General features: G+C 42.1%; 2 protein-coding genes across 2 annotated transcripts in view; one reads left to right on the top strand and one right to left on the bottom strand.

The window, feature by feature from the left end:
- Window positions 1-1,844: 1,844 nt before the first annotated feature.
- Window positions 1,845-25,639, bottom strand: part of LOC114354161 (ankyrin repeat domain-containing protein 50) — a 50,796-nt gene continuing 27,001 nt past the window's right edge. Inside the window, 12 exon segments of the mRNA XM_028306420.1 lie at window positions 1,845-1,987; window positions 2,940-3,038; window positions 5,126-5,316; window positions 11,229-11,370; window positions 13,495-13,676; window positions 14,251-14,321; window positions 14,926-15,105; window positions 15,773-15,910; window positions 16,565-16,713; window positions 21,040-21,109; window positions 22,148-22,277; window positions 22,960-23,046. Coding sequence (XP_028162221.1) covers window positions 1,845-1,987; window positions 2,940-3,038; window positions 5,126-5,316; window positions 11,229-11,370; window positions 13,495-13,676; window positions 14,251-14,321; window positions 14,926-15,105; window positions 15,773-15,910; window positions 16,565-16,713; window positions 21,040-21,109; window positions 22,148-22,277; window positions 22,960-23,046 — 1,582 coding nt within the window.
- LOC114354162 (uncharacterized) lies at window positions 2,311-8,574 on the top strand. Its single transcript, XM_028306421.1, has 3 exons — window positions 2,311-2,541; window positions 2,628-2,673; window positions 6,827-8,574. The coding sequence occupies exon 3, from the start codon at window positions 6,860-6,862 to the stop codon at window positions 7,973-7,975; it is 1,116 nt and encodes a 371-aa protein (XP_028162222.1). The 5' UTR covers window positions 2,311-2,541; window positions 2,628-2,673; window positions 6,827-6,859; the 3' UTR covers window positions 7,976-8,574.

Here is a 25,639-nt window from a genome sequence, read left to right as displayed (position 1 = left end):
TCACAAAAAAATATCAGACAATTTTTAGGAAAAGTAAACTTCTACCACGAATATATTCCAAATAGTACTATACTTTTAGAACCTCTACATAAATTACTAAGAAAAAATCAAAAATTTATTTGGTCTGCAGAGTGTCAACAATCATTTGAAAGTGTGAAAAAGTTATTATGCTCACAGCCTATATTAGAAATATTTGATCAAAATTTGCCAATTGAAATATATACAGACGCATCTTTAAATGGTATTGGAGCAGTGCTAAAACAAACACAACCGAACGGAAATAAAAAACCAGTTGCTTACTTTTCAAAAAAACTAAATGAAACACAAAAGAAAAAGAAAGCAGTTTATTTAGAATGTTTAGCAATAAAAGAAGCCATTAGATACTGGCAATATTGGCTAATAGGTAAATCGTTTACTGTATATTCAGACCATAAACCATTGGAAAATTTAAATATTAAGTCGAGGACAGATGAGGAATTAGGAGAATTAACATTTTATTTGTCACAGTATGATTTTAAAATTAAATACGCACCAGGGAAAGAAAATATAGAAGCAGATTGCTTAAGCAGGAACCCAGTTTTATATGCTAATGAGGATACAGATGAACAATTAAAAATTATAAATATGATAACGTTAAATGATATAATTACAGATCAGGGAGATAATGAATACATACAAAATAATAAAACAAAATTAGTGTTGAAAAATAATGTCTTTTACAAAAAAGGGAAAAAACAGGAAAAAATAATTTTAACAGAAAAATACAGCAAAGAATTAATAAAAAAAGTTCATGAGAATATGTGTCATCTAGGTGTAAAACAAATGCAAAACATAATTAGTACGTCATATACAGCAAATAACTTAACAAAAAATATAACAGAATGTTGTAAAACTTGTGATATATGTATTAAAAATAAATCAAGAGGACAAAAAAATTATGGTTTAATGTCACAATTAGGTCCGGCCACAAAACCTTTTGAAATAGTCTCAATAGACACGATTGGAGGTTTTGGAGGGTCACGATCAACAAAAAAATATTTACATCTTCTTGTAGACCACTTTTCACGATATGCTTATATTGTTACGTCTAAAACTCAAAATGCTAATGATTTCATAAAATTAATTAATAGTGTACCAGATTCAGATTCAATTATGTTTCTACTCTCTGACCAATACCCGGGAATCAATTCTAAGGAATTTAAAACTTTTTTAAATGAAAAATCAATACAAATGATCTTCACTGCAGTAAATACTCCCTTTTCTAATGGTCTAAACGAAAGACTAAATCAAACACTTGTAAATAAGATAAGATGTAAAATAAATGAAAGAAAAAATAAATTAGCTTGGACTACTGCTGCACACATTTGTGTGGAAAATTATAACAACACGGAACATACAGTTACAGGTTTTGCACCAAAATACATTTTGGACGGTACAAATATTTCATTACTGCCAGAAGAACTAAAAAAAGATATATCTGAAGATGAATGGATTAGGGATAGGAAAATAGCATTGGAAAATTCAAAAATAAACCATACATATAATAAACAATTATTCGATAAAAATAGAATACAAATAGATTTTCACATAGGAGATATGGTATATGTTGAAAATGGAAATAAACTCAATAGAAAAAAATTAGATGAACTAAAAATTGGTCCCTTTAAAATAATCGAAAAAATATCAAATTCATTATACAAAATTGATTCAGGACATAAAAAGACAGAATCAAACCTCTTTCACATTTCAAAGATTATACCAATACCAACAAAAACTAAGTAAATAAGTATAAAATAGATACATAATATATATATAAATGTTTAAGTAACATAGGTATTAGCTTATTAATCTTTATTGTAAATGAAAATTTTAGCAAAAATTTTCTCTGTCGTGGGGCGGAGATNCATCAGCGCTCCCTTGCCGTCGTTGTCCGCTTCGTCTACTTTTGCACCCGCTTCGAGTAATGCCTCGCATACTTCTATGTGGCCTGTGAGAGGAATAGTAAGGTTAAAGTCAGATGATTAGGCGATCTTATACTCATCATAATAAAAACCTTGTAATGACTTCTCGCTTGCGCACATAAAAATGCACGTATATGACTACTATTTGAGTTATAATGGCATTTATTAGTGACTATACATAAAAAATACAAAATTTAAGCATCAATCCCAAATTTTTAAGTGACCCCTATGGTAACACATAATATTAACAGGATTTTTTTTTGGTAACTTAAAAATTAGGGGTTGCTGATGAAAACGGGCATTAATATCATAAACAGCTGTGTTAATACGCTAAATACGTNGCGGAGATGTAAAGAAACTAGTTTCTTAATTACTGACTATCTTCGTAAACGCGACTATTGTTTATTATTCACGATCTTCTAAAATGTCAGTATTATAAAATTAAACTTGCTTCGTAAATGACACTGATGTGTCAGATCGGAAATAAACGTGATTTGCAAGAAATAATTTATTGTAAAGATTTTAAAAAGGAATTGACAATTTAAATAATAAACTTTGAATGTCGTTTCTTTGTTTTCAGGTGAGGTTAATAGTTTTAAGTTGAACAGTGAAATTACATTGTATATTAGTGCTAATTAACAAAATAAATAAAATCTTTGTTTTCAGAGCAACACAATCTTTTAAATTGTACAATTCCCTATAAACGTCTTATATACGTTGTAAATATTGATTGTCTTTTAGTGTATGTCTTGTTGGTATTGTCCTATTAAATAAATAAATAAAAACCGAATCGACATGTGATAATACTATACACTTATCATGCATCATTCTCCGGTCGTTTAGTCTCAACTGCAGGAGCACGACGTTTTCCAATTGACCAGAGGCAAACGTAGAATACACTACACTCCCCACGCTGGCCAGATGGATTGCGATTAGCATAGACTTAATTTATAACAATATCAATTTTCTGCAGCCTACCTTCGAAAGCAGCGTAGTGTAGCGGCGTCCAACCCGAATTGTCCCGGTGGTGTTCATCTAAACCACGGTCTAGCAACTGCCTCACTACTTCCACGTTGCCTGCGTAAAGAATATTAATTAATGTGACAAATTATAATAAACATTTTTTCAGGAAATACAATTTACAAGGTAATAAATGCGAGTAAAATAAAAATACATGCATGCGCCCCAGAATTTCAGTTGTCACCCGGGATCCTCATCTGTCATCATTTAAATAAAATTGATCTGGCGCCTTCGACGCAGGCGTTTCCACCACCAGTTAACGCCCTATAACACCAGTCGCCGCTAGAGACAAGTTCGTTAGAGACAAGGTCGCTAGAGACAAGGTTGGAGACAAGGTCGCTAGAGACACGGTCGCTAGAGACAAGTCCGCTAGAGATAAGGCCACCAAGGACAAGTCCGCTAGAGACAAGGCCGCCAGGGACAAGTCGACTAGAGACAAGGCCGCTAGACACAAGGCTACTAGAGACAAAGTCGGTAGAGAAAAGACACTCGTTCTGGCGCTTCTAGACACTCGTTCTCCACTAGATACTCATCCTGCCCCCTCTAGATACTTGCAGAGAGCCAATTGCTGACTTTCTAGAGACTATCTCACCTTGAGCTGCAGCAGCACTTAGCACAGTCCGTCCCTCAGCGTCCACAGTGTCCACGCAAGCGCCCCAGAACAGCAGCAAGCGGACGGTACACTTGTCCCGCAGCCCGCTATAGACGCTCGTCACGGTGCCACTAGAGACAAGGCTGCTAGAGACAAGGTCGCTGTAGACGAGGTCGCTAGAGACAAGGTCGCTGTAGACAAGGTCTCTAGAGACAAAACCGCTAGAGACAAGGTCACCCACCTTGTGCGGCCGCAGCACTTAGCACAGTCCGTCCCTCAGCGTCCATAGTATCCACACAAGCGCCCCAGAACAGCAATAAGCGGACGGTGCGCGCGTGTCCGGCGGACGCGGCCGCCCACAGCGCCGTGCGTCCGGGCGCGTCCGCCGCCTCAATGTCCGCTTCGGCTTCCAGGAGGAGCTCGCAGATCTCACTGGAGGGACAAAGCCAGTGTCTACTCACCCTCTAGACACCTGTCCTGCCCCCTCTAGACACTCGTCCCACCCCCTTTAGACACTCGTCCTGCAGCCTTCTCTAGACACTCCTTCAGTTAGTCACTTGGCGTGTCCAGTTGCTGTCCTATGATGTAAATTGCTCTATGTTACTCTAGGCACACTTCTTACCTTGTGCGGCCGCAGCACTTAACACAGTGCGTCAACAGCCTGTTATAGAAGCTCGTCACGGTGTCGCTAGAGACAAAGCTGGTAAAAACTAGGCTTCTAGTAGTCGCCCTAGAATTTGGACAGTCGTCGTCGTGTCTATACACTCATCCCGCAGCCGCCTCTAGACACTCGTCCTGGTCCTCACTAGATAACGAGTGTCTAGTGACGAGTAGACAACGCCTTTAGAGACTAGGCCTCCAGCCGCCCTAGACTTTAGACACTCGTCCCTGCAACCCTCTCTAGACACTCGTCATGCACTCTTGTAGAGACTATCTCACCTTGAGCTGCAGCAGCCGTTAGCACAGTCCGTCCCTCAGCGTCTATAGTATCCACGCAAGCGCCCCAGAACAGCAGCAAGCGGACGGTACACTTGTCCCGCAGCCCGCTATAGACGCTCGTCACGGTGCCACTAGAGACAAGGCTGCTAGAGACAAGGTCGCTGTAGACGAGGTCGCTAGAGACAATGCCGCTAGAAACAAGGTCACTGTAGACAAGGTCGTTAAAGACAAGGTCACTCACCTTGTGCGGCCGCAGCGCTTAGCACAGTCCGTCCCTCAGCGTCCATAGTATCCACACAAGCGCCCCAGAACAGCAATAAGCGGACGGTGCGCGCGTGTCCGGCGGACGCGGCCGCCCACAGCGCCGTGCGTCCGAGCGCGTCCGCTTCGGCTTCCAGGAGGAGCTCGCAGATCTCACTGGAGGGACAAAGCCAGTGTCTACTCATCCTACCCCTCTAGACACTTGTCCTGCCCCCTCTAGACACTCGTCCTACCTTCTTTAGACACTCGTCCTGCAGCCTTCTCTAGACACTCCTTCAGTTAGTCACTTGGCGTCCCCAGTTGCTGTCCTATGATGTTAATTGCTCTATGTCACTCTAGGCACACTTCTTACCTTGTGCCGCTGCAGCGCTTAACACAGTCCGTCCCTCAGCGTCCATAGTATCCACACAAGCGCCCCAGAACAGCAATAAGCGGACGGTGCGCGCGTGTCCGGCGGACGCGGCCGCCCACAGCGCCGTGCGTCCGGGCGCGTCCGCCGCCTCAATGTCCGCTTCGGCTTCGAGGAGGAGCTCGCAGATCTCGCTGGAGGATGAATAAATGAATTAAATCTTTATTGAGTAATGAGTTTGACAGTTTAAACTCTATGAAGAATGGAGTGTGGTGACGGCAGAGTAGAATACATTTGTCACCAACCCCTACTCATCCCGCGGGTGTCGTAAGAGGCGACTTAGGGACTACACATCAAACAGAGAACGGGCAGCAGCGCTCTCTGACAAACATAAATCTTTTAAACTGCGATCTCCAACCCGCCTGCCAAGCGTGGGGATTATGGCAAAACCCTCTACTATAGTGGAGGAGGCTCATAGTCCAGCAGTGGACTGTAAAGGGCTGTTGATGATGATGATGATGATGAAGAATGGAAGACGTTATTTTATAGGGCTTGTTGAGTACGTTAAGGTTGAATTTTGAATGAAAGGACTGGTGATGAGTGAAAGACACCTTGCTAGTAAGGAGATGTATTTGCGACTAAACAAAATATTGCGCGCGGCTTATCGCGCTCGAATGTGAGGCATTCAACAGGGCTAAAAATGCTTAAATTATACCGGATGTAATTTTTATACTTAATCAAACAGAAAGGTTTGATGCTACTACTCAAATACATCATATCTTGTGGGAGTGTGATCTTTGGAAACATGAACGTGATATAATGCTTAATTCAATACAACATACATCTGTTTCCGCAATTTATTACACCGATCTTGTCGCGACAAGGAAAAATTTCCGTGCTTTTAAGCGATTTTGTGAAAAACTCCTCCTATGTTCTTCTGATTAATTTCGTTGCGGGTCCAATGACAGTTTAACTTTCCCCCGGGACAAACTTGACCTTCATTGGTTGGGTTTTTTGTGGCGGTCAAGCTGTAGATCCTGGCTACACAGGAGTTGCAGTGGTGGGAACGAGAGGTGGGAATAGTCCCGTACTCAAATACAACTACTTTTTCTACTGGACCAATATGAAAAAAGAGACGGGGAGAGAGTGATAGGATAAAGGGGGGAAAGAATGAAAGAGAGAGACGGAGAGAGATAAAAAAGGGACAAAGAGGGAAAAATAAGCAAAAAGAGAAGAGATTTCTATAGACAAATAGAGGATAGAAAGAGAAAGGACAGAGAGGAGAGAGAGACTCACGTGTGCCCCTCAAAGGCGGCAACCAGCAGCGGCGCGGCCTGCTCCAGCAAGAGAGAGGAGAGATGAGGAGAGAGAGAGTGAGAGAGAGAGACTCACGTGTGCCCCTCAAAGGCGGCAACCAGCAGCGGCGCGGCCTGCTCCAGCAAGAGAGAGGAGAGATGAGGAGAGATGAGGAGAGAGAGAGTGAGAGAGAGAGACTCACGTGTGCCCCTCAAAGGCGGCAACCAGCAGCGGCGCGGCCTACTCCAGCAAGAGAGAGGAGAGATGAGGAGAGAGAGAGTGAGAGAGAGAGACTTACGTGTGCCCTTCAAAAGCGGCCACCAGCAGCGGCGCGGCCTGGTCCAGCAAGAGAGAGGAGAGAGAAAGGACAGAGAGGAGAGAGAGACTTACGTGTGCCCTNCGTCTTATAAAACGACATTTATAGTTAGAAATAAGATAAATATGGAGAAACTACGATTTAAATTTGAAGTTCAAGGGTCGGCAGATGGAAAAACCAATGTGATCTGCATAACCTCTATCGAGACACCAGACGGCCGTGTTTACGAGATTCCAGACGAGTTAAAACCAGCAAGTAAGCACAATGTCATATTAACTACGGAATTATTTACGAAAATTAAGAATACGCTTAAAAAGAGACATCAGACACGATCCTTATGGATCCCTCTTAATACGGAACTGAGAAAAACATATCTAGATGAGGGTGAAAATGTGCAATTTGGGAACCAATATTTGGATGAGACCACAGGAGAGGCAAATGCTTCATATAAAAATTCTAGTATGTCAGAAAATAAAAACCTAGGAAAAACCGCAGAACGGTTTGTAATCGAAAAATTTTCAAACAAATCATCCAGCGCTGACCAATGGATAAATGATTTCGAGAGTGAATGTGAAAGATTCCAAATTCGACACGATGAAGAGAAAATTGGGATTCTTAAACACCTCCTAGAAAAACAATGTTTGGATTGGTATGCCAGTATGCTAATAAAGATGAGTATGAATTCTGACTGGGCAAAATGGAAGAATGCCTTTTGTGAAACTTATGGTAATAAGGGTTGGTCTCAAATTAAATACGCATTTATTTTTAAATATCAGAGTGGATCTTTATTAGAATATGCTACAAAAAAGGAAAGGCTATTATTAGAGGCCAATAAGAACATTGACACGAAAACCCTGATAACTCTTATTGTCATAGGATTACCAGATTATGTAATGGACAAAATTGATAAAGAAACTATTAAAACAACGGAAAACCTTTATAATGAAATAGGGAAACATGAATCATTGATTAAAAAGAAATACAACAACAACTACAGGAAGAATACATACGAAAAGAATAATTATGAATATAAAGGAAAGATGGAGAATGAAAAAAAACCATGCAAGATATGTGAAAAATTAAATAAAGGTTCTCGATTTCATCCGGAAGAAAAATGCTGGTTCAAACAAACAGAAGAATATAATCAAAAGAGAAATAGTGGTAGAACCATAAACAATACAGTATTAGATGTGGAACTAAGTAATGAAGAAAAAAAAACGAGTAGTAACACCATTAATTAAAATTAAACTATTATTAAATTCACAACTAGAAATATCCGGAATATATGATTCTGGTTCAAATATTTCTATAATTAACTCAAAATTAGTAAGATGGAGTGGAGAAGAAGAAGATGATTCAAAAAGAGATAGTTTAATCACGATTAATGGTGTTAAAAAGACAATTGGCTTAACAACTATTAAAATAAAAATATTTGATATAGAAGATAATGCAGATGTCTATATTATAGACGGAGAAGATTTCAAATATGATTTCCTAATTGGATTAAATCTCATACAGCAATTTCGATTGATTCAAGATGAGAATATGAAAATTACACAGAAGAAAGAGAAAATAAAAGAAGAAAAAGAATTTAGAAATGATAAAGAGGAAAATAAAGAATACCAAAACCCAGGTTCGGTGAATTTCAATGAACATATAAAAGAAGAAGATTTCAAAATAAGTATGGGAAATTTGAATACACAACAAGAAGCAGAAATACATAAACTGATAGATAAATATAAATCAATCTTTGCAAAAGATAAATATGATATTGGTACAGTAGAAAAATATGAAGCACGCATTGATTTACTAATGGACAAATACTGCAGCAAAAGGCCATATAGATGTTCAGTAGAGGACAAAAAAGAAATAGAAGAACAAGTTGCAAAACTTCTTGACAAAAAGCTAATAGAAGAATCTTATAGTCCTTTTGCAGCACCAGTAACGTTAGCTTTCAAAAAAGAAGACAATAGAAAATCAAGATTATGTATTGACTTTAGAGACCTGAATAAGATAGTCGTTCCACAAGCTCAACCATTTCCAGTCATTGATGATCTAGTAGTTAAGACAAGAAACTCAAGATATTTTACGACACTTGATATCAACTCAGCATTTTGGTCAATCCCGCTAAGAATTGAAGATAGAAAGAAAACTGCGTTTGTGACACAAGAAGGTCATTTTCAATGGACGTGTTTACCTTTCGGTCTGAAGACGTCACCAGCCATATTTCAAAGGATACTTAGTAACATATTAAGGAGATATAAACTCACGGATTTTGCAGTTAATTACATAGACGATATTTTAATATTTTCAAAAACATTTTCAGAACATATTGAACATATTACACAATTATTAGATGCTATAAAAACAGAGGGATTTAGACTTAAATTTACAAAATGTACATTTGCTTCAAATTCAGTGAAATACCTCGGTCATATAATACATAACAATACAGTGCGCCCAATAAGAGATAATTTAATATCAATTAGAGATTTTCCAATACCAAAATCAAATAAATAAATAAATAAATAAAAATTCATTTATTTCCAAATATACTTGTACAGAGTTATTACCGAGTCTTCCCGGTAAGTAGTCAGAGACACTTGTATTGGGAATAACTCGCTACTTCCCATTAGGATATCTCTAATTAATTCTAGGAGTATTGGTTCACTAAGTAAGTAAANAAGCGGCCACCAGCAGCGGCGCGGCCTGGTCCAGCAAGAGAGAGGAGAGAGAAAGGACAGAGAGGAGAGAGAGACTTACGTGTGCCCTTCAAAAGCGGCCACCAGCAGCGGCGCGGCCTGGTCCAGCAAGAGAGAGGAGAGAGAAAGGACAGAGAGGAGAGAGAGACTTACGTGTGCCCTTCAAAAGCGGCCACCAGCAGCGGCGCGGCCTGGTCCAGCAAGAGAGAGGAGAGATGAGGAGAGAGAGTGAGAGAGAGAGACTCACGTGTGCCCTTCAAAGGCGGCCAGCAGCAGCGGCGAGGCCTGCTCCAGTAAGAGACAGGAAAGAGAGAGAGGAGAGATAGTAGAGAGAGGCGACAAAGAGAGAGAGAGACTCACGTGTGCCCTTCGAAGGCGGCTATCTTCCATCTTCAAATCGGTACCAACAAATTGGGGGGGCACCATACCATTCAGTGGGCTGAGTGTGAGTTTACATATTTTACAAAAAATGTATGAACATTTAAATTTTTTAACGTTTCCCGCTAGGGGCGCTGTACATTACATACATTACATGTCATTTTTTGCCACTGTCAGTTGCTTCAGTTATTTTGACTCACGTGTGCCCTTCAAAAGCTGCAACTAGAAGCGGCGCGGCCTGGTCGCGGTCAGCTGCGCTGACGTCAGCGCCGCGCTCCAGCAAGAGAGGAGAGACAGAGAGAGAGAGAGAGAGAGAGAGAGAGAGACTCACGTGTGCCCTTCAAAAGCTGCAACTAGTAGCGCGGCGCTAGCGTAGCGCCGCGCTCCAGTAGTAGAGAGGAGAGAGAGAGAGACTCACGTGTGCCCTTCAAAAGCTGCAACTAGTAGCGGCGCGGCCTGGTCGCGGTCGGCCGCGCTGACGTCAGCGCCGCGCTCCAGTAAGAGAGAGGAAAGAGAGAGGAGAGAGAGAGAGGGAGAGAGAGAGACTCACGTGTGCCCTTCAAAAGCTGCAACTAGAAGCGGCGCGGCCTGGTCGCGGTCGGCCGCGCTGACGTCAGCGCCGCGCTCCAGCAAGAGAGAGGAGAGAGGAGAGAGAGAGAGAGAGAGAAAGAGGGAGAGAGAGAGGGAGAGAGAGAGAGGAGAGAGGGGAGGTAAAAGTTATAACTATTATTATAAAGCTGAAGTGGCAATGGGCGGGGCACATAGTACGCAGAACTGACGGCCGATGGGGCAGCAAGGTTCTGGAGTGGAGGCCGCGTACCGGAACGGACCGACGACATCACAAAGGTAGCAGGAAGGCGTTGGACGCACAGGCCGCTACCAACCGGGTAACATGGAAAGCATTGGGGGAGGCCTATGTTCAGCAGTGGACGTCCTATGGCTGAGATGATGATGATTATTATTAAAAAAATATTCTATTTAAATATCTTCAGTTGCTTCAGTTATTTTGACTCACGTGTGCCCTTCAAAAGCTGCAACTAGAAGCGGCGCGGCCTGGTCGCGGTCGGCCGCGCTGACGTCAGCGCCGCGCTCCAGCAAGAGAGAGGAGAGAGAGAGACTCACGTGTGCCCTTCGAAGGCACTTCGCAGCGGCGCGGCCTGGTCCAGCAAGAGAGAGAGAGAGAGACTCACGTTGCCCCTCGAAGGCGGCTATCTTCCATTTTCAAATCGGTACCAACAAATTGGGGGGGCACCATACCATTCAGTGGGCTGAGTGTGAGTTATGTTACATATTTTACAAAAAATGTATGAAAATTTTAGTTTCTGAATGTTTCCCGCTAGGGGCGCTGTACTATCCGTCATACATTAAATGTCATTTTTTGCCACTGTCAGTTGTTTCAGTTATTTTGACTCACGTGTGCCCTTCAAAAGCTGCAACTAGAAGCGGCGCGGCCTGGTCGCGGTCGGCCGCGCTGACGTCAGCGCCGCGCTCCAGTAGTAGAGATGCGCACGCGCCGCCTGAAGCGCATAGGGAGGCCACTGAGAGCGCTGTGCGACCTGAGAAACAGAGTGATACAAATTATAAACAAACACTGACAAAAGTTATTTAAGGTTATTGTTTGTATTATCAGGCCTGTTCATCTCCGCGAGTTTACATCGAAAACAAAACACGCACGATGGCCCACCTACAGGATACTATTCGACAAGGCCTCACATACGAGCGAACATTGACTCACGCACGCGTATTCTTGTGTATGATGAAAGAAAATAAAGAAAATGGTGTACTAAATACTGTGCAGTATTTAACATGTGCATGTGGATTGAGTGATCCTTGCTTCAATCTTAACAAAAATCGAGGAAGTTTTACTTAAAATATGTTAAAACATTGCGATGAAGTTTAAAAATTTGTTAAACCTAAGATAAAAATGTTATGGCCAATAAATAGGAGCACTCATACCGCACGCTTTAAGAAAACGTCAACATGTTTATTTCAGAAAATAAAGCCTTTCCACTTCTTTTTATAGTATTGAAAAATTGTTAAGAATATGTTAAAACTATTAACAAATTCAGAAATTCCTTGCACGTCCCGTTCCAAAGTTATGACGATTATTTAGGATCACTCACACCGCACACGGGCCGTATGAGTGCTCTTCAAAATAATGACTTTTTATTAATAAATACGTTTTATTTCTGTTGGGAAATGTGTGCAAACTGACGAGCGAATTTGTTAAAGAATAAGTGTGACAAAACTTAAAAGCTGAAGGAAGAAATTAACCTTTATTCTTTCCTCCAATATGCCGTGTGAGTGATCCTTACTTTTTTATGTTGCCTCAAGACACTGAGAGGTAAATAAGTAGTTAATATTATTCATGATAATTCATGCTAAATCATGTATTTCCTCCGCCATTTTCCGCAGTTTGGCACCTCACGTCACATCATTTTACCGAAGTCAGCCCTATAGCTTCGGCGCAGTGCCGATCACTGACGTTTGTCAACAAAATGGTGCTTGACTCTTGAGACAGGCTAAATTACACCATATTGTTAATGACACTGAGCATACATTTTTTTAAATACCTTCGCGAAGTAAAACTTCTGTACGTAGTACTTATTAATATTCTGTGGTAATTATTATAGAGCTGTGGTTTTCTGAATAAAGAAAAATAAAATAAAGGTGACAGAGTTTCTTCCGCCACTTCTTGAGAAGAACAAGCACCAGCCCATATGTTGTCCCGAAGTGGTGGTAGGGCAAGCTATTTGGGACGTGTATAAGTGCCCTTGAAAGGACCTATACTGAATGAAAAAACTTTGAAGTAATTGTTTTCATCACAGATATTAAAATGTTCAGCATTACAATAGCGATCATCGTCATTATCAGCTTCTCTAGACTTCAATTACATATTTATTATTAGAAAGCATATACAACAACTTTGAAAACGTCTTTTGATTCAATCCCTTCGTCGTCTGCTTTCCTCTGCTCATGTTCGGTGCGATTCCAGGCGTCCGGATTGTCCAGGTGACCAAAATAACCGAGAACCTGGGTGTCAGTATCCAAGTGTTTATAGCTTCCCGGACAGTACTTACCATCTTCATCAGCGTGGTCCACATTCGCCCCAGCGTCCAATAACGCCCGGACGATGTCCGCGTGACCCATATAAGCTGCTGCAATAAGCGGCGTCCGGCCTACTGCGACCGCTTTGTCCGGTGTCCGAGCGTCCAAAGTGTCCGGCACTTACCGTCCTCATCAGCATGATCCACATTCGCCCCAGCGTCCAACAACGCCCGGACGATGTCCGCGTGACCCATATAAGCTGCTGCAATAAGCGGCGTCCAGACTTCCCCGTGTTCCCCGAGTGTCCGAGGATTTTGAAGTGTCCGGGCAGACAGTACTTACCATCCTCATCGGCATGATCCACATTCGCCCCAGCATCCAACAACGCCCGGACGATGTCCGCATGTCCCATGTAAGCTGCTGCAATAAGCGGCGTCCGGCTTTCCCCATCCGGAGTGTCCGGAGTTTCGAAGTGTCCGGCACTTACCATCTTCATCAGCGTGGTCGACATTCGCCCCAGCGTCCAACAACGCCCGGACGATGTCCGCGTGACCCATATAAGCTGCTGCAATAAGCGGCGTCCGGCTTTCCCCATCCGGAGTGTCCGGAGTTTCGAAGTGTCCGGCACTTACCATCTTCATCAGCGTGGTCCACATTCGCCCCAGCGTCCAATAACGCCCGGACGATGTCCGCGTGACCCATATAAGCTGCTGCAATAAGCGGCGTCCGGCCTTCCGCGTCCGCCTTGTCCGGATCCGCGCCGGCGGCTAGTAGGCGTGAGACGACCGCTTCGTGGCCGGACCATGCTGCCGCTCTGAATAAGAATGAGAGAAAGGAATGTCAGAATACTTTTACTTATATGTCTATTTAATTCTACTTCTCACATATAACACAAACTCAAGTAACATTATTTAAGTAACATTTAACGTCATTTCAACGAGTCTGTTTTCATTATTGTATTTAGACAGAGCGGTCTGATCCTAACACAAGTTGATAAAACTTAAAAGGATTAGATCCAAAACTTTGTTATGTGACTTGTTTATATGAATAAAATATTTTGTATTTTTTTTGTATTTTTTTGTAATACGGTTTTCAAAGATGACGGCACATCAGTGCCAACTAGTGGCATTTGATAAAGAAAGAAAACAGAGAAACGTTATTTCAACGGGACATCACACAAACAACTGGGGTTCCTATAAGACTCAGCTGTTCTGAGTGAACGTGCGAAAAAGCGACCACTTGATGTCGATCCGTCAATTTGCGAAGACTGAAAAGTTCCGGATACTATCGTAAGTTGCTATTTCTGTTGATTGTAAGCATAAAATCAAATAAAACTTGAAACATTAGAGTAATTCAACCAATACTTTTCAAAAACAAACAATATTTACCTCAAAGCAGTTCTGTTGTCAGCATCAACGCAATCTACGTCGCATCCAAACTCCAGCAACACTTCAACGACCTGAAAAAATAAGAAAATTAAATTATAATATTTAAATTAATTAAATATTATAGCTTTATAGCGCAACCTTCATTATTAGCCAAATATCTGAAGGAATGCAAGTGATAGGGCTAGTTATTACATTGGTCCAATGACAGTTTAACTTTCCTGGGGACAAACTTGGCCTTCACTGGTTGGGTTATTGGCGGTCAAGCTGTAGATCCTGGCTACACAGGAGTTGCAGCGGTGGGAACGAGTGGTGGGAATAGTCCCACTCTCACCTCGACCTCTGTCCCGCTCTCACCTGGGCCTCTATTCTGCTCTCACTTCGACCTATGTCCCATTGCCGCTGTCCCGCTCACCTCAGTGTGTCCCGCTCACCTTAGTGTGTCCCGCTCACCTCAGTATGTCCCGATCACCTCAGTATGTCCCGCTCACCTAGTATGTCCCGCTCACCTCAGTATGTCCCGCTCACCTCAATGTGTCCCGCTCACCTCAGTGTGTCCCTCTCACCTCAGTATGTCCCGCTCACCTCAGTATGTCCCGTTCACCCCAGTATGTCCCGCTCACCCCAGTATGTCCCGCTCACCCCAGTATGTCCCGCACCTCAGTATGTCCCGCTCACCTCAGTGTGTCCCGCCCAAGCGGCCGCCCGCAGCGCGCTCCACCCGTCAGCATCGGCAGCGTCGGCGCGGGCGCCTGCTGAGAGCAGCACGAGAGCGGCTTTAGCGCGCCCGCCGCGGGCAGCGCAATGTAAAGCTGTGCCACCGGATGCGTCGGTCACTTCTACCAGTTGCGGATAGCGCTGGAATACAGATTTAAGGTTAAAGACATTTAAACCCGTCATTTCGAAAACCAAGTCACACTTTTTTAAGAATTTTAAGTATAGTTTTTTGACGCCATTTTATTTATTGATGCATTTTACGAATTCCCTGTGAAAAGTTTTATCATACTTTATTTACAGAGAAAATACAAAGACGACTACAACTAAATACAATTTTACCAACTGGCATTTTAAGTGCTATCCGCACTAAATGTTTAATAACATTCAAACATTTAGTATTTAGTACAGTCTGGTCTGCGAGCACGTAGAATTTTGTCCAATGACCTCGAGCTGCCCATCCTTGTCGCTCGCGCGTAATTATGTTGCTGTCGCGCTCACACACACACTGCAGGCGCCCGTCGCACAGTCGCGACAGCAATATATTTACGTGCGAGCGATAAGGATGGGTAGCTTGGGGTGATTGGACAAAATTCTACGTGCTCGCAGACCGGGCTTTAGAGCGAATTTGCGACTACTTTTAGCGGGGATTTAATAAAGCATTATACACTAGTGTTCTTCTTTATTTAATGGCAATCAAACCTCTTGAAGAAATGTATTTGTGCCAATGTAAAGTGGAAATTGATATAACTCAAACATCTTTCCTATCAGCACTCTTTAATAAGCTATACCCAATTTAATATGGACTTACTTTCACCAAAGCAGCCAACGCTTCATCGTCACCCTTGGTAGCCAACTCGAATACCAGGTTGGGGTCCAATATGACCGGTTCTTCCGGCTCCTCTGTGCTCGCTTCTGTCTTCACTTCCTTCTCAGGTTCTGTGGTGAGCTGTGAAGAGAAATATCATTGGTATTTAAATTTTTATTGAAAAGGAATGTTGCTTGTGGGCAGAGAATAGACAGTGATAAAGCATGGTATTTTTCGGCCCTTGTTTTTTTCTTTTGTTGATTGGAATTAATGAAATTAGATGTGATATCGATAGCATCAGGGAAATGCATTTTGTGACTTTTTAGTACAGTGGGCCACAGTTCCAGCTACCCATTTCTGATTTTTTCTCTCGCTCTCATCAAATGGCGATTCTTTGCGATAGAACGAGACGACATGACCAGAAATGGGTAGCTGGTAATGCAGCATACATACACTAACGCCCGTATTCACAAACGATGCTTGCTTATGTGAAGCAGCAAATCGAACGCACAGCGTTGAATAGTGCTCTGTGATTGGTTCGTGTCTCACCATGTGCGTCCACGCGCACTGTGAGACCTAATAGTAATGTTTGTGAATACGGACGTAAGAGTATTTTCATTCGATTTTCTTGCAAGAAATAACCATATTTGTAGTTCACCAATCGTCAGTTTTCATCTGTATAGTTTATCAAAATCAGTCTGTATTTCTCGCCACTTCTTTTATCAGATTTGACCAACCAAAAACATGAAAAATTCATAGTTCATATTCTAAGCATTTGCTAGAGAAGCAACTCACCAAGTCATGTATCTCAGTGTCCGCGTCGTGTCCGCCGTCCGTCCGGCTGAGCTCGAGCAGCGTCCGGAACACTGTCCGGTCTCGCGGCCAGCGTCCGGACGCGTCCCCTCCGACTAACTCGGGCATTATCGCTTCAAGGGCCGATGTGTCTGCTGGAGAAAAGAAAAATGGAGCATGTGTATAAAAAGGGATAGTAATTTAACTTGGCACTAAACTTCTAATGCCCGTTTTCACCATTAATCCCTAATTTTTAAGTGAACCCTATGAAAATATAATTCCTGTTATGTACCTACTAGCTTTCCGCCCGCGGCTTCGCCCGCGTGGTTTGTTATTCCAAGTCTGATTCTTTTTTGTTATACCACGTTTTATAGTGACTGACGTTTCATGTCAAGTCACACGGGATTTCACGGGAATGCTGTCGAACGGGATAAAAAGTATCCTATGTCCTTCTCCTGGCTCTAAACTACCTCCCTGACAATTTTCAGCTAAATCGGTTCAGCCGTTCTTGAGTTATAAGTGGAGTAACTAACACGACTTTCTTTTATATATATAAAGATTACCATAGGGGTCACTTAAAAATTAGAGATTGATGGTGAACACGGGCATAAGGGAGGCCACCCATATGAGCTTTTATTATTTAACAATTCATACACAGATGAACGCGATCAGTTTTCAAAATTAACACGCATTTCTGTCAAGATTACGCGGTTTTGTCGTAAATATCCGATCATCTACCTACGTGATTATTACGACATTCCTGAGTTACCCGTGTCACAGGAACAGTTTATCTTTAACATATTATTTAAAAAAGGTAAGAAATATAAAAAAGTATCTACTGATGGGTACATTATCATCATCAACAAATACCTAGTAACAGGTTGTAAAGTTTCACCAAAATCCGTTCAGCAGTTAACGTGACAAATATCCAACCATCCTCATTCCTCATAAACGTTCACCTTTTTAACACTAGTATGGTTTTATATCAACATAATTAGCATAGTAGGTCATTTTCCAAAACTGATTATAATTTTTAGAAAACAATAAGAAACTACAGAGTAAAATCTGTCAAACTTACATCGAAATACAGCCAAAATGCAAAACCCACAATTTTAACACATAAACTCACTTCCCATTCACACAACAGCGCACGCACCACATTGTACCGTTTAGCACGAAATCAAAACAATAACTGGCATTCGAAAACTTTAATGTCATTATCCTGCCCCTGTAGTGTCATAAACTAGACCTTAACCTTTAAAGAACAGGGTGTAATTTGTGTTGTATACCACCACAGGATACGATAGTAAAATTAGTTGTAATTAGTTTATTGAATAACTGGAAAACGTTAGGTCAGTGCTGCACAGATAACAAATGAGTATGTCAAGTGTTATCTGTGATAATTTTATTAATGAGTTACAAAGAAAGTGTTACAAATATTGATAACATACATTCTTGTGTATGGCGCCCGTTAAAAGTGGTAGTGGAACATACAGGATGTTAAAAATGCATCCCAAATCTTAACCTCTAACCTACGGGAGGCACCTATATTGTAGCCAAGTCAAAAGTCACTTCTCAATACGGGTGACATCTATTGTTGTTTTGGCAAAGCCAATACTAAATCACGGTTTACGACAAAAAACAATTAAATTGCAAATTAAGTTTAAAATGCGCTTGTAATTATGAAACCACATTAGTTGCAGAATATAATATTCCAAATTGCAATACCGTAAGTCTCATACTTTTTGAAATATCTTGATGTAAAGTGGAGCAAACAATTTGGCAGGTTAAAATACCCCGTATTGAGTCGCACTTTGGTTTCCAAGGGCCCGTAGGGAAAGGGTACTTAATACAGCTAAACTGATATACATATTATTATTACAAGTCAAGCGCATAAGCTTAGGCGCAGACCACCGATTTTTAGTTGGCCGATAGTTGTGCCCGATTTTAATTTGTATGAAGAATCGGCCGACATCAAATCGGTGTAATGTGCGCACTTTCATACATCTCCATACTGATTAACAGCCCGACCCAACTATCGGCCGACATAAAGTCTGCAGTCTGAGGATAGGCTAACTGAGTCAGTGCCTGAGGCATTGGAGCGGCAAAGAAGGGGTGACATTGACATATTATGACATGACAGAGCATACAAGTCTGAAGCGCATCTGAAGTCTCGCTGACGTCTGACGTCACAAAAACACTCTCCTGTGCCGCTCCCATACCTCAGGCACTGACTGAATTAAGCTTGACCTATAATATCAAAATGGCAGACAATGAACAAACAATTAAATGACCAGCTATGACCCGTTCTGTTAAGGATAACATAACCAATATCCTGTTTTCACTGCGACTTAAAAAATCATATTATTCATTCTGTTTTATCTATAAATGCGTTACAGAAACAGAAAAAATACGTGTGTCAAAGGTTAATAACTTTTCATGTGCAATAGAAATTACCAAACTATCTATACAGATATCCCTACTAATCCTATCCTACTAATATTATAAATGCGAAAGTTTGGGTGTCTGGATGTTTCTTATTCTTTCACGTAAAAACTACTGAACGGATTTTGATGAAACTTTACAGTATTATTGTTTTTAACCCTGAATAACATATAGGCTATAATTTATAACGATATGTGACAAACGAAATTTCACGCGGGTGAAACCGTGGGGAAAAACTAGTTTTATAAAAAAAAAGCGAAAATAACTCTGTCTGTTACGCTTTCACGCTTTACCTGAAGCACTGAACCGATTTTGATAAAATTTGGTATATTGAGTCCCGGGAAAAGACAGGATAATAATATCCCGGTTAATCATAATCTATATCGGTTTTTGAAACAGAGTAGAAAAGTTTTTTTTGTGACCGACAAATTTTCTTTTCGCGGGCAAAAGCTAATAGAACGTAAATGTTACCAATAGTTATAATATTGACAAAAAAAACTAAAAAAACTGGTACTTTTTACCGTCAATGGTACGTCAAACTAAACGATATCTATATTCTATAAGCCCACTCATCAAGAAATCTCAGAAACTACAAGTGCTAGGAGACTCAAATTTTGCATAGAGGTTCCTTTTAGAAGGTAGATGCTCAACTAAGAACGGAATTTACGAAATTCCACTCCTAAGAGGGTAAAACGGGATCCACGCGTACAAAGTCTTGAGCGACCGCTAGTTGTGACATAAATATGTGCTCTACTGACGCAGAATCAATGGAAAATTAAACATAAGGAATCAATATTGTTTGTTACTAATTTAAACCTATTGAATACATATTTCATTCGTTATGTAATAGGAAGGAAATATTAACATGTTAAATACATATTTAAACAATTATTCATTAGGAATTAGGGAAATCCTAATGTCATGTCCATAGATAATATTGTACGCATATAACTACAAGGAAACCGGTAAAAAAGAATAAAGCTACAGTATGACAATGTGGTCTGTCTATCTGTTATTCTGTTCATTTCAGGGAAACGCTTAACAATGTGAATGTTGTGCGTAAAACAATGATTAATTGAATGTGTGCTAGTGACGATTAAATTATTAGTTTTTTTGGATAGCTATGTTACATTTGCTGTAATTTCCTAAAATGAAATAAGTGCATTGAAGAATTAAAAAGTATTGTACAATTAAGTTAATTTACGCAATTTATGAAAAGACTAGCTGTGCCCGCGACTTCGTACGCGTGAAAACCCGTTTTCGCAACATTTTTCATTGTTGCTCTGCTCCTATTGATCGTAGCGTGATGTTGTATAGAAAGAAAGAAAGAAGAAAGAAAAACATTTATTTATATATTTATGTATAGCCTATAGCCTTTCTCGATAAATGGGCTATCTAACACTGAAAGGATTTTTCAAATCAGACCAGTAGTTCCGGAGATTAGCGCGTTCAAGTAAACAAACAAACTCTTCAGCTTTATAATATTAGTAGGTATAGATTAACCAATAACCATTGTTCAATTCAATTATTCAAATACTAATATTACAAATGCGAAAGTAACTCTGTCTTGTTTTCACACCAAAACCACTGAACCGATTTTGATGAAATTTAGCATAGAGATAGTTTGAGTCCCGGGAAAAAAAGTAGTTTTTATCCCGGTTTTTTAAACAGGGACGCGAGCGATAAAGTTTTTCTGTGACATACAAAATTCCACGCGGGCGAAGCCGCTCCAAAAGCTAGTAAGTAATATACCAGGTCTAATAACTGAAATAATTAAACGTGGCTCTTCAATGCCTCAGGCACTGACTCAGTTAACCTCTAGATCTATAGTTACCATGTACGAATACCAAATATCCATGTGTAACATTTATTTGGCTTAGGACCGATTTTTCAATCGTCGGATAACTTATAACTGAAGAATGAATTTGGCACATTGACAGTTTCAGTATGGGAAATATGTCAAAATGACAAGTTTATTCTTCAGTTAAAAGATATCTGACGATTGAAAAATCAGCCATACATAGGATTCTTACCTGATATAGACTCCCTGCCTTCCGAATCAGGCTCTCCAGTTTTCTCATCGAGATTGTCTTCGTTGATCGTCTGTAAATAAAATATTAGCTATAACAACTGAAGCCAAAGTAGCATCTCCGCGAAATAAAGGATTGATTGAACTATGGAATATTTATATCGATACTTCTATACTGTTTTTATAAGATTTTAAACTTTCGCGTTCAGTTTATTTCGCGTTTAAAAGACAATGCCGGAAATTGACAAACTAGTGACAAACAAAATAGTGACATTGTATGTGTAAACAAACAATACCATCCATTAATGGCTCCAGACATCAGTATGGAGCAGAATCAGCGCAATAAAAAAATAGCGCAATATTTTGTTGCAATTTCTTACATCGCGCAAATCTAGTATATAAAATCATCAAACTTCTAATGCTCGTAACTCAGTTCAGACTGAGTTTAGAGGTATACTACATGTCATAGTAAGTTTGGTTGATTACACAATTTTGTAATCAAAAAACAAAGTTTGGTCGATGGCCGCGCGAAAAAAAAAGACGCCACCTTCCATACAAAATCTGGCATTGCCATTTTACACCAGTGTGAAATCCGGCGATTACCGATTCGAAGATGATAGTATGGACATGAGCTCCCCTGGAAGTCTTTAAATATAATTCGGACGCAGGTCGGCCGTAGTAAGGGCAATCTGTTCAGGTGGGGTTCTCAGATGGTTCAAAATTAGAGAGCAAATGTGAATGCAACCAGTCGATGAAGTCACAACAAGAAGAAAATAGTAATTCTCACACCTGTTTCTATTATAAATGGGCAGAAGGTAGCCCCACCTTTGAAACGCCAAAATAAAAATCTATCTATAGCAGCCTTTGGGTTCGCCTTCGAACACAGGCTTCCTCTTCACCCTCCACCGACTTCTGTCCCTGGCCACACGCATCCAGTTCACTCCAGCCTGTTGCCGGATATCGTCTGTCCACCGTTTAGGCGGTCTTCCCCTGCCGCGGGTGTTGCTGCGTGGTGCAGTAATATTTTTATCTCCAGTAATATTTTTATTTGCAGGTGAAAATAAAAATATTACTGGAGAATTGCCTACTTATTCAAGGTATCAGCAACTCACCTTGTTGGCAAGAGAGTCCATATATCGCAGCGCGTCGTTTTCCCTCTTCAGAGCTGACTCCACGTCGCAGCCTGAATCAAGCACCCATAGCAGCATCAGGGTATGAAGGTCCAGGACTTCTTCTGTGTCGCTGGAAGAAGGGAGACTGGTGAATGGAGAGGAATGGAGTACATTATAATAGAATGGAATGGAACAGAACGAAATATAATAATACAATGGAATGGAAAAAACGCAATAGAGTAGCGATGATTCTTAGGTAATGAAATAAAAATTATAACAGACTAGCTTTTGCCCGCGGCTTCACCCGCGTGAAATTTAGTTTGTCACAGATCGTCATAAATTATAGCCTATATGTTATTCTGGGTTATAAGCTATAATACTGCAAAGTTTCATCAAAACCGTTCAGTAGTTTTTGCGTCATACTTTCGCATTTATAATATTAGTAGGAAGTAGGACTATAAAAAAATATTGAACACGTATCATTTCTTTTTTTATAATCAAATGATTACAGTGTTATATCGAGTTGAAATGTAGTGTAACGTCACTATTCTGTAAAAAACACTACAAAGTCGTGATAATTCAATACAAAAAGACATGATGACTGATTGAATAGAATTTTAAGCGTTGTTTCTTTAAAGGATCTAGAACTACAGTCTCATCATCTTTATCATCAGCCACAGGACATCCTCTGAACATAGGCCTCCCCTAATGTTTTCCACATAGTGGCCAACATCCAACGCCTTCCTGCAACCTTTATGAGGTCTTCTGTCCACCTTAAAGGGGTGGGACGTCCTAGTCTATAGTCTACTTACGTAGTTTTACTCTTCTTCTGTGCAGCCATGTGTTGTTCAAGATTCGTCATGTGGTACACGTAGTTATGGATCTCCAGAGCCGTCAGTCTGAAAGGACAAAGTTGTGGTGAGTGGATAGAATGGGTGTATAAATGGATGTTCCAAAGTATAAAGTTCATTAAATTAAATTATTTTCTGTTTTAAAGAGCACTTTCTATACTTTTATGATTCTTATAAGCTAGTTCTCAAGTCTTGAGATTCCCTAGCTTCCCTAGGTCTGGTTTCTTAGCTTGAGTGTTCCCCGACTTAGCGGTTGCCAAACCGATAAAAAATACTTGGCCTCGTGGTACCCTAGACCGTCCCCTCGTATGGCGGTCCTCAATTTGAAGGTAGAGGATTCCTGGGCTATATTTTTAATCCCTGGCCTGGCGCACCCAGGTCTAGAAGACCCCTAGCTTAACCTGGTGGTCTAGTGATTCCTTGGTGTTCATTCATTCCTTCCTGTGCTTCGTTAGCTCGCGGTATCATTTGATTTTTTCCGGGCTTTATAGGGTGTCCCTGTCAGTGTGGAATCCAAGGTAGCCCAATAAGCCCAATGCCTTGGTCCATTGGTAACTGCTCTATTGGTAACACAGTGAGGAGGTTAGTGCAATCCAGGTGCCTCTAGGCCTCCAGAGCAAGTCTCCTGGAGCCCTAGGACCTTGGTCTGCTGGTAAGTAAAGGTGGAACCAAAGGTCTCTCTCTGTGTCCCTCCCACCGCACAGAGACAGGAACTGGTCTGGAGCCCTATAGACCTTCTAGGCCTCCTCAGCCGGCCCTGGAGCCCTAGGCCTCACCTCCTTGCGGTGAGCGTGTAGTGCATGGCCAGCGCGGCGTGGCCGTCGGCCGGGCAGCACAGGTAGCGGCGCGTGCAATATGTTTACTAATTTGACCAATAGATGGCGCTGTGCTTCGTTAGTTCGCGGTATCATTTGATTTTTTCCGGACTTTATAGGGTGTCCCTGTCACTGTAGAATTCAAGGTCGCCCAATGCCTGGGTCCTTTGGTAACTGCTCTACTGGTGGGACAGACACAAGCAGCGACTGGCCTGGTGCCTGTAGGCCTCCATAGCAGTCTCCTGGAGCCCTATGACCTTGGTCTGCTGGTAAGTAGAGTGGCAACCAAAGGCCCTCAGTCTATGTCCCACCGGACAGAGACATTGCACTAGGCCTCCTCAGCCGGCCCTGGAGCCCTAAGCCTCCTTCATGGTGGTGGCGGTTTAGTGGATCTACCCTAGTCTACTGATACGGATCAAAGCTGGTCTCTGGGTGTATCCCACCGCAGAGACAGGTAGCAACTGGTCTGGAGCCTGTAGGCCCTCTAGGCCTCCCCCTTGGAGCCCTAGGCCTCACCTCCTTGCGGTGAGCGTGTAGTGCATGGCGAGCGCGGCGTGGCCGTCGGCCGGGCAGCACAGGTAGCGGCGCGTGCAATTTGTTTCCTAATTTGACCAATAGATGGCGCTGTGCTTCGTTAGTTCGCGGTATCATTTGATTTTTTCCGGACTTTATAGGGTGTCCCTGTCAGTGTGTATTCCAAGGTAGCCTACTGATGCATTGGTAAGGGTAACACAGTGAGGAGGTGACTCCAATCCAGGTGCCTTTAGGCCTCCAGAGCAAGTCTCCTGGAGCCCTAAGACCTTGGTCTGCTGGTAAGTAAAGGTGGAACCAAAGGTCTTTTGGTGTATCCCACAGCATAGAGACAGGTAGCAACTGGTCTGGCCCCTATAGACCTTCTAGGCCTGCCCCCTGGAGCCCTAGGCCTCACCTCCTTGCGGTGAGCGTGTAGTGCATGGCGAGCGCGGCGTGGCCGTCGGCCGGGCAGCACAGGTAGCGGCGCGTGCAATTTGTTTCCTAATTTGACCAATAGATGGCGCTGTGCTTCGTTAGTTCGCGGTATCATTTGATTTTTTCCGGACTTTATAGGGTGTCCCTGTCAGTGTGTATTCCAAGGTAGCCTACTGATGCATTGGTAAGGGTAACACAGTGAGGAGGTGACTCCAATCCAGGTGCCTCTAGACCTCCGTAGCAGTCTCCTGGAGCCCTAGGACCTTGGTCAGCTGGTAATTAAAGGTGGAACCAAAGGTCTCTTGGTGTATCCCACAGCATAGAGACAGGTAGGAACTGGTCTGGAGCCCTATAGACCCTCTAGGCCTCCCCCCTTGGAGCCCTAGGGCCTCACCTCCTTGCGGTGAGCGTGTAGTGCATGGCCAGCGCGGCGTGGCCGTCGGCCGGGCAGCACAGGTAGCGGCGCGTGCAGTGCTTCACGTCGCCCAGCCACGCCGCGGACGAGTGGTGGAAGAGGGAGGTAGCCGGCTCCTGGCCTGGTACCTTAGTCCTAAGCCATAAGGCCTAGACGCTAGAAGACCTATTCTAGGCCTTCTAGCATCTAGTCCCTTATAAGCCGGCTCCCAGAGCCCCAACCTCAGCTCATAGTCTAGTTTCAGCGTTCCTAGTTGGACCACATCTTACCTCTTAGCCTGGTTTCAGCATCCCTAGTTGGACCGCATCAAACTATATGGCGAGCGCCAGACGCGCCGCAGCACAGTGGTAGCGCGTGCAATTTGTTTCCTAATTTGACCAATAGATGGCGCTGTGCTTCGTTAGTTCGCGGTATCATTTGATTTTTTCCGGGCTTTATAGGGTGTCCCTGTAAGTGGATTTCA

Source organism: Ostrinia furnacalis, unplaced genomic scaffold (assembly GCF_004193835.3).
Source record: "Ostrinia furnacalis isolate ACB-3 unplaced genomic scaffold, ASM419383v2 OfSCF1928, whole genome shotgun sequence".
In the NCBI taxonomy this organism is placed as follows: Eukaryota; Metazoa; Arthropoda; class Insecta; order Lepidoptera; family Crambidae; genus Ostrinia; species Ostrinia furnacalis.
The sequence above is the reverse complement of the archived record's forward strand: the minus strand, read 5'-3'. Positions and strand labels throughout refer to the sequence as shown.

Bases quoted from the DNA above. Each gene is read 5' to 3' on its own strand.
- LOC114354162 (XM_028306421.1), top strand. From the start codon at position 6,860: ATGGAGAAACTACGATTTAAATTTGAAGTTCAAGGGTCGGCAGATGGA.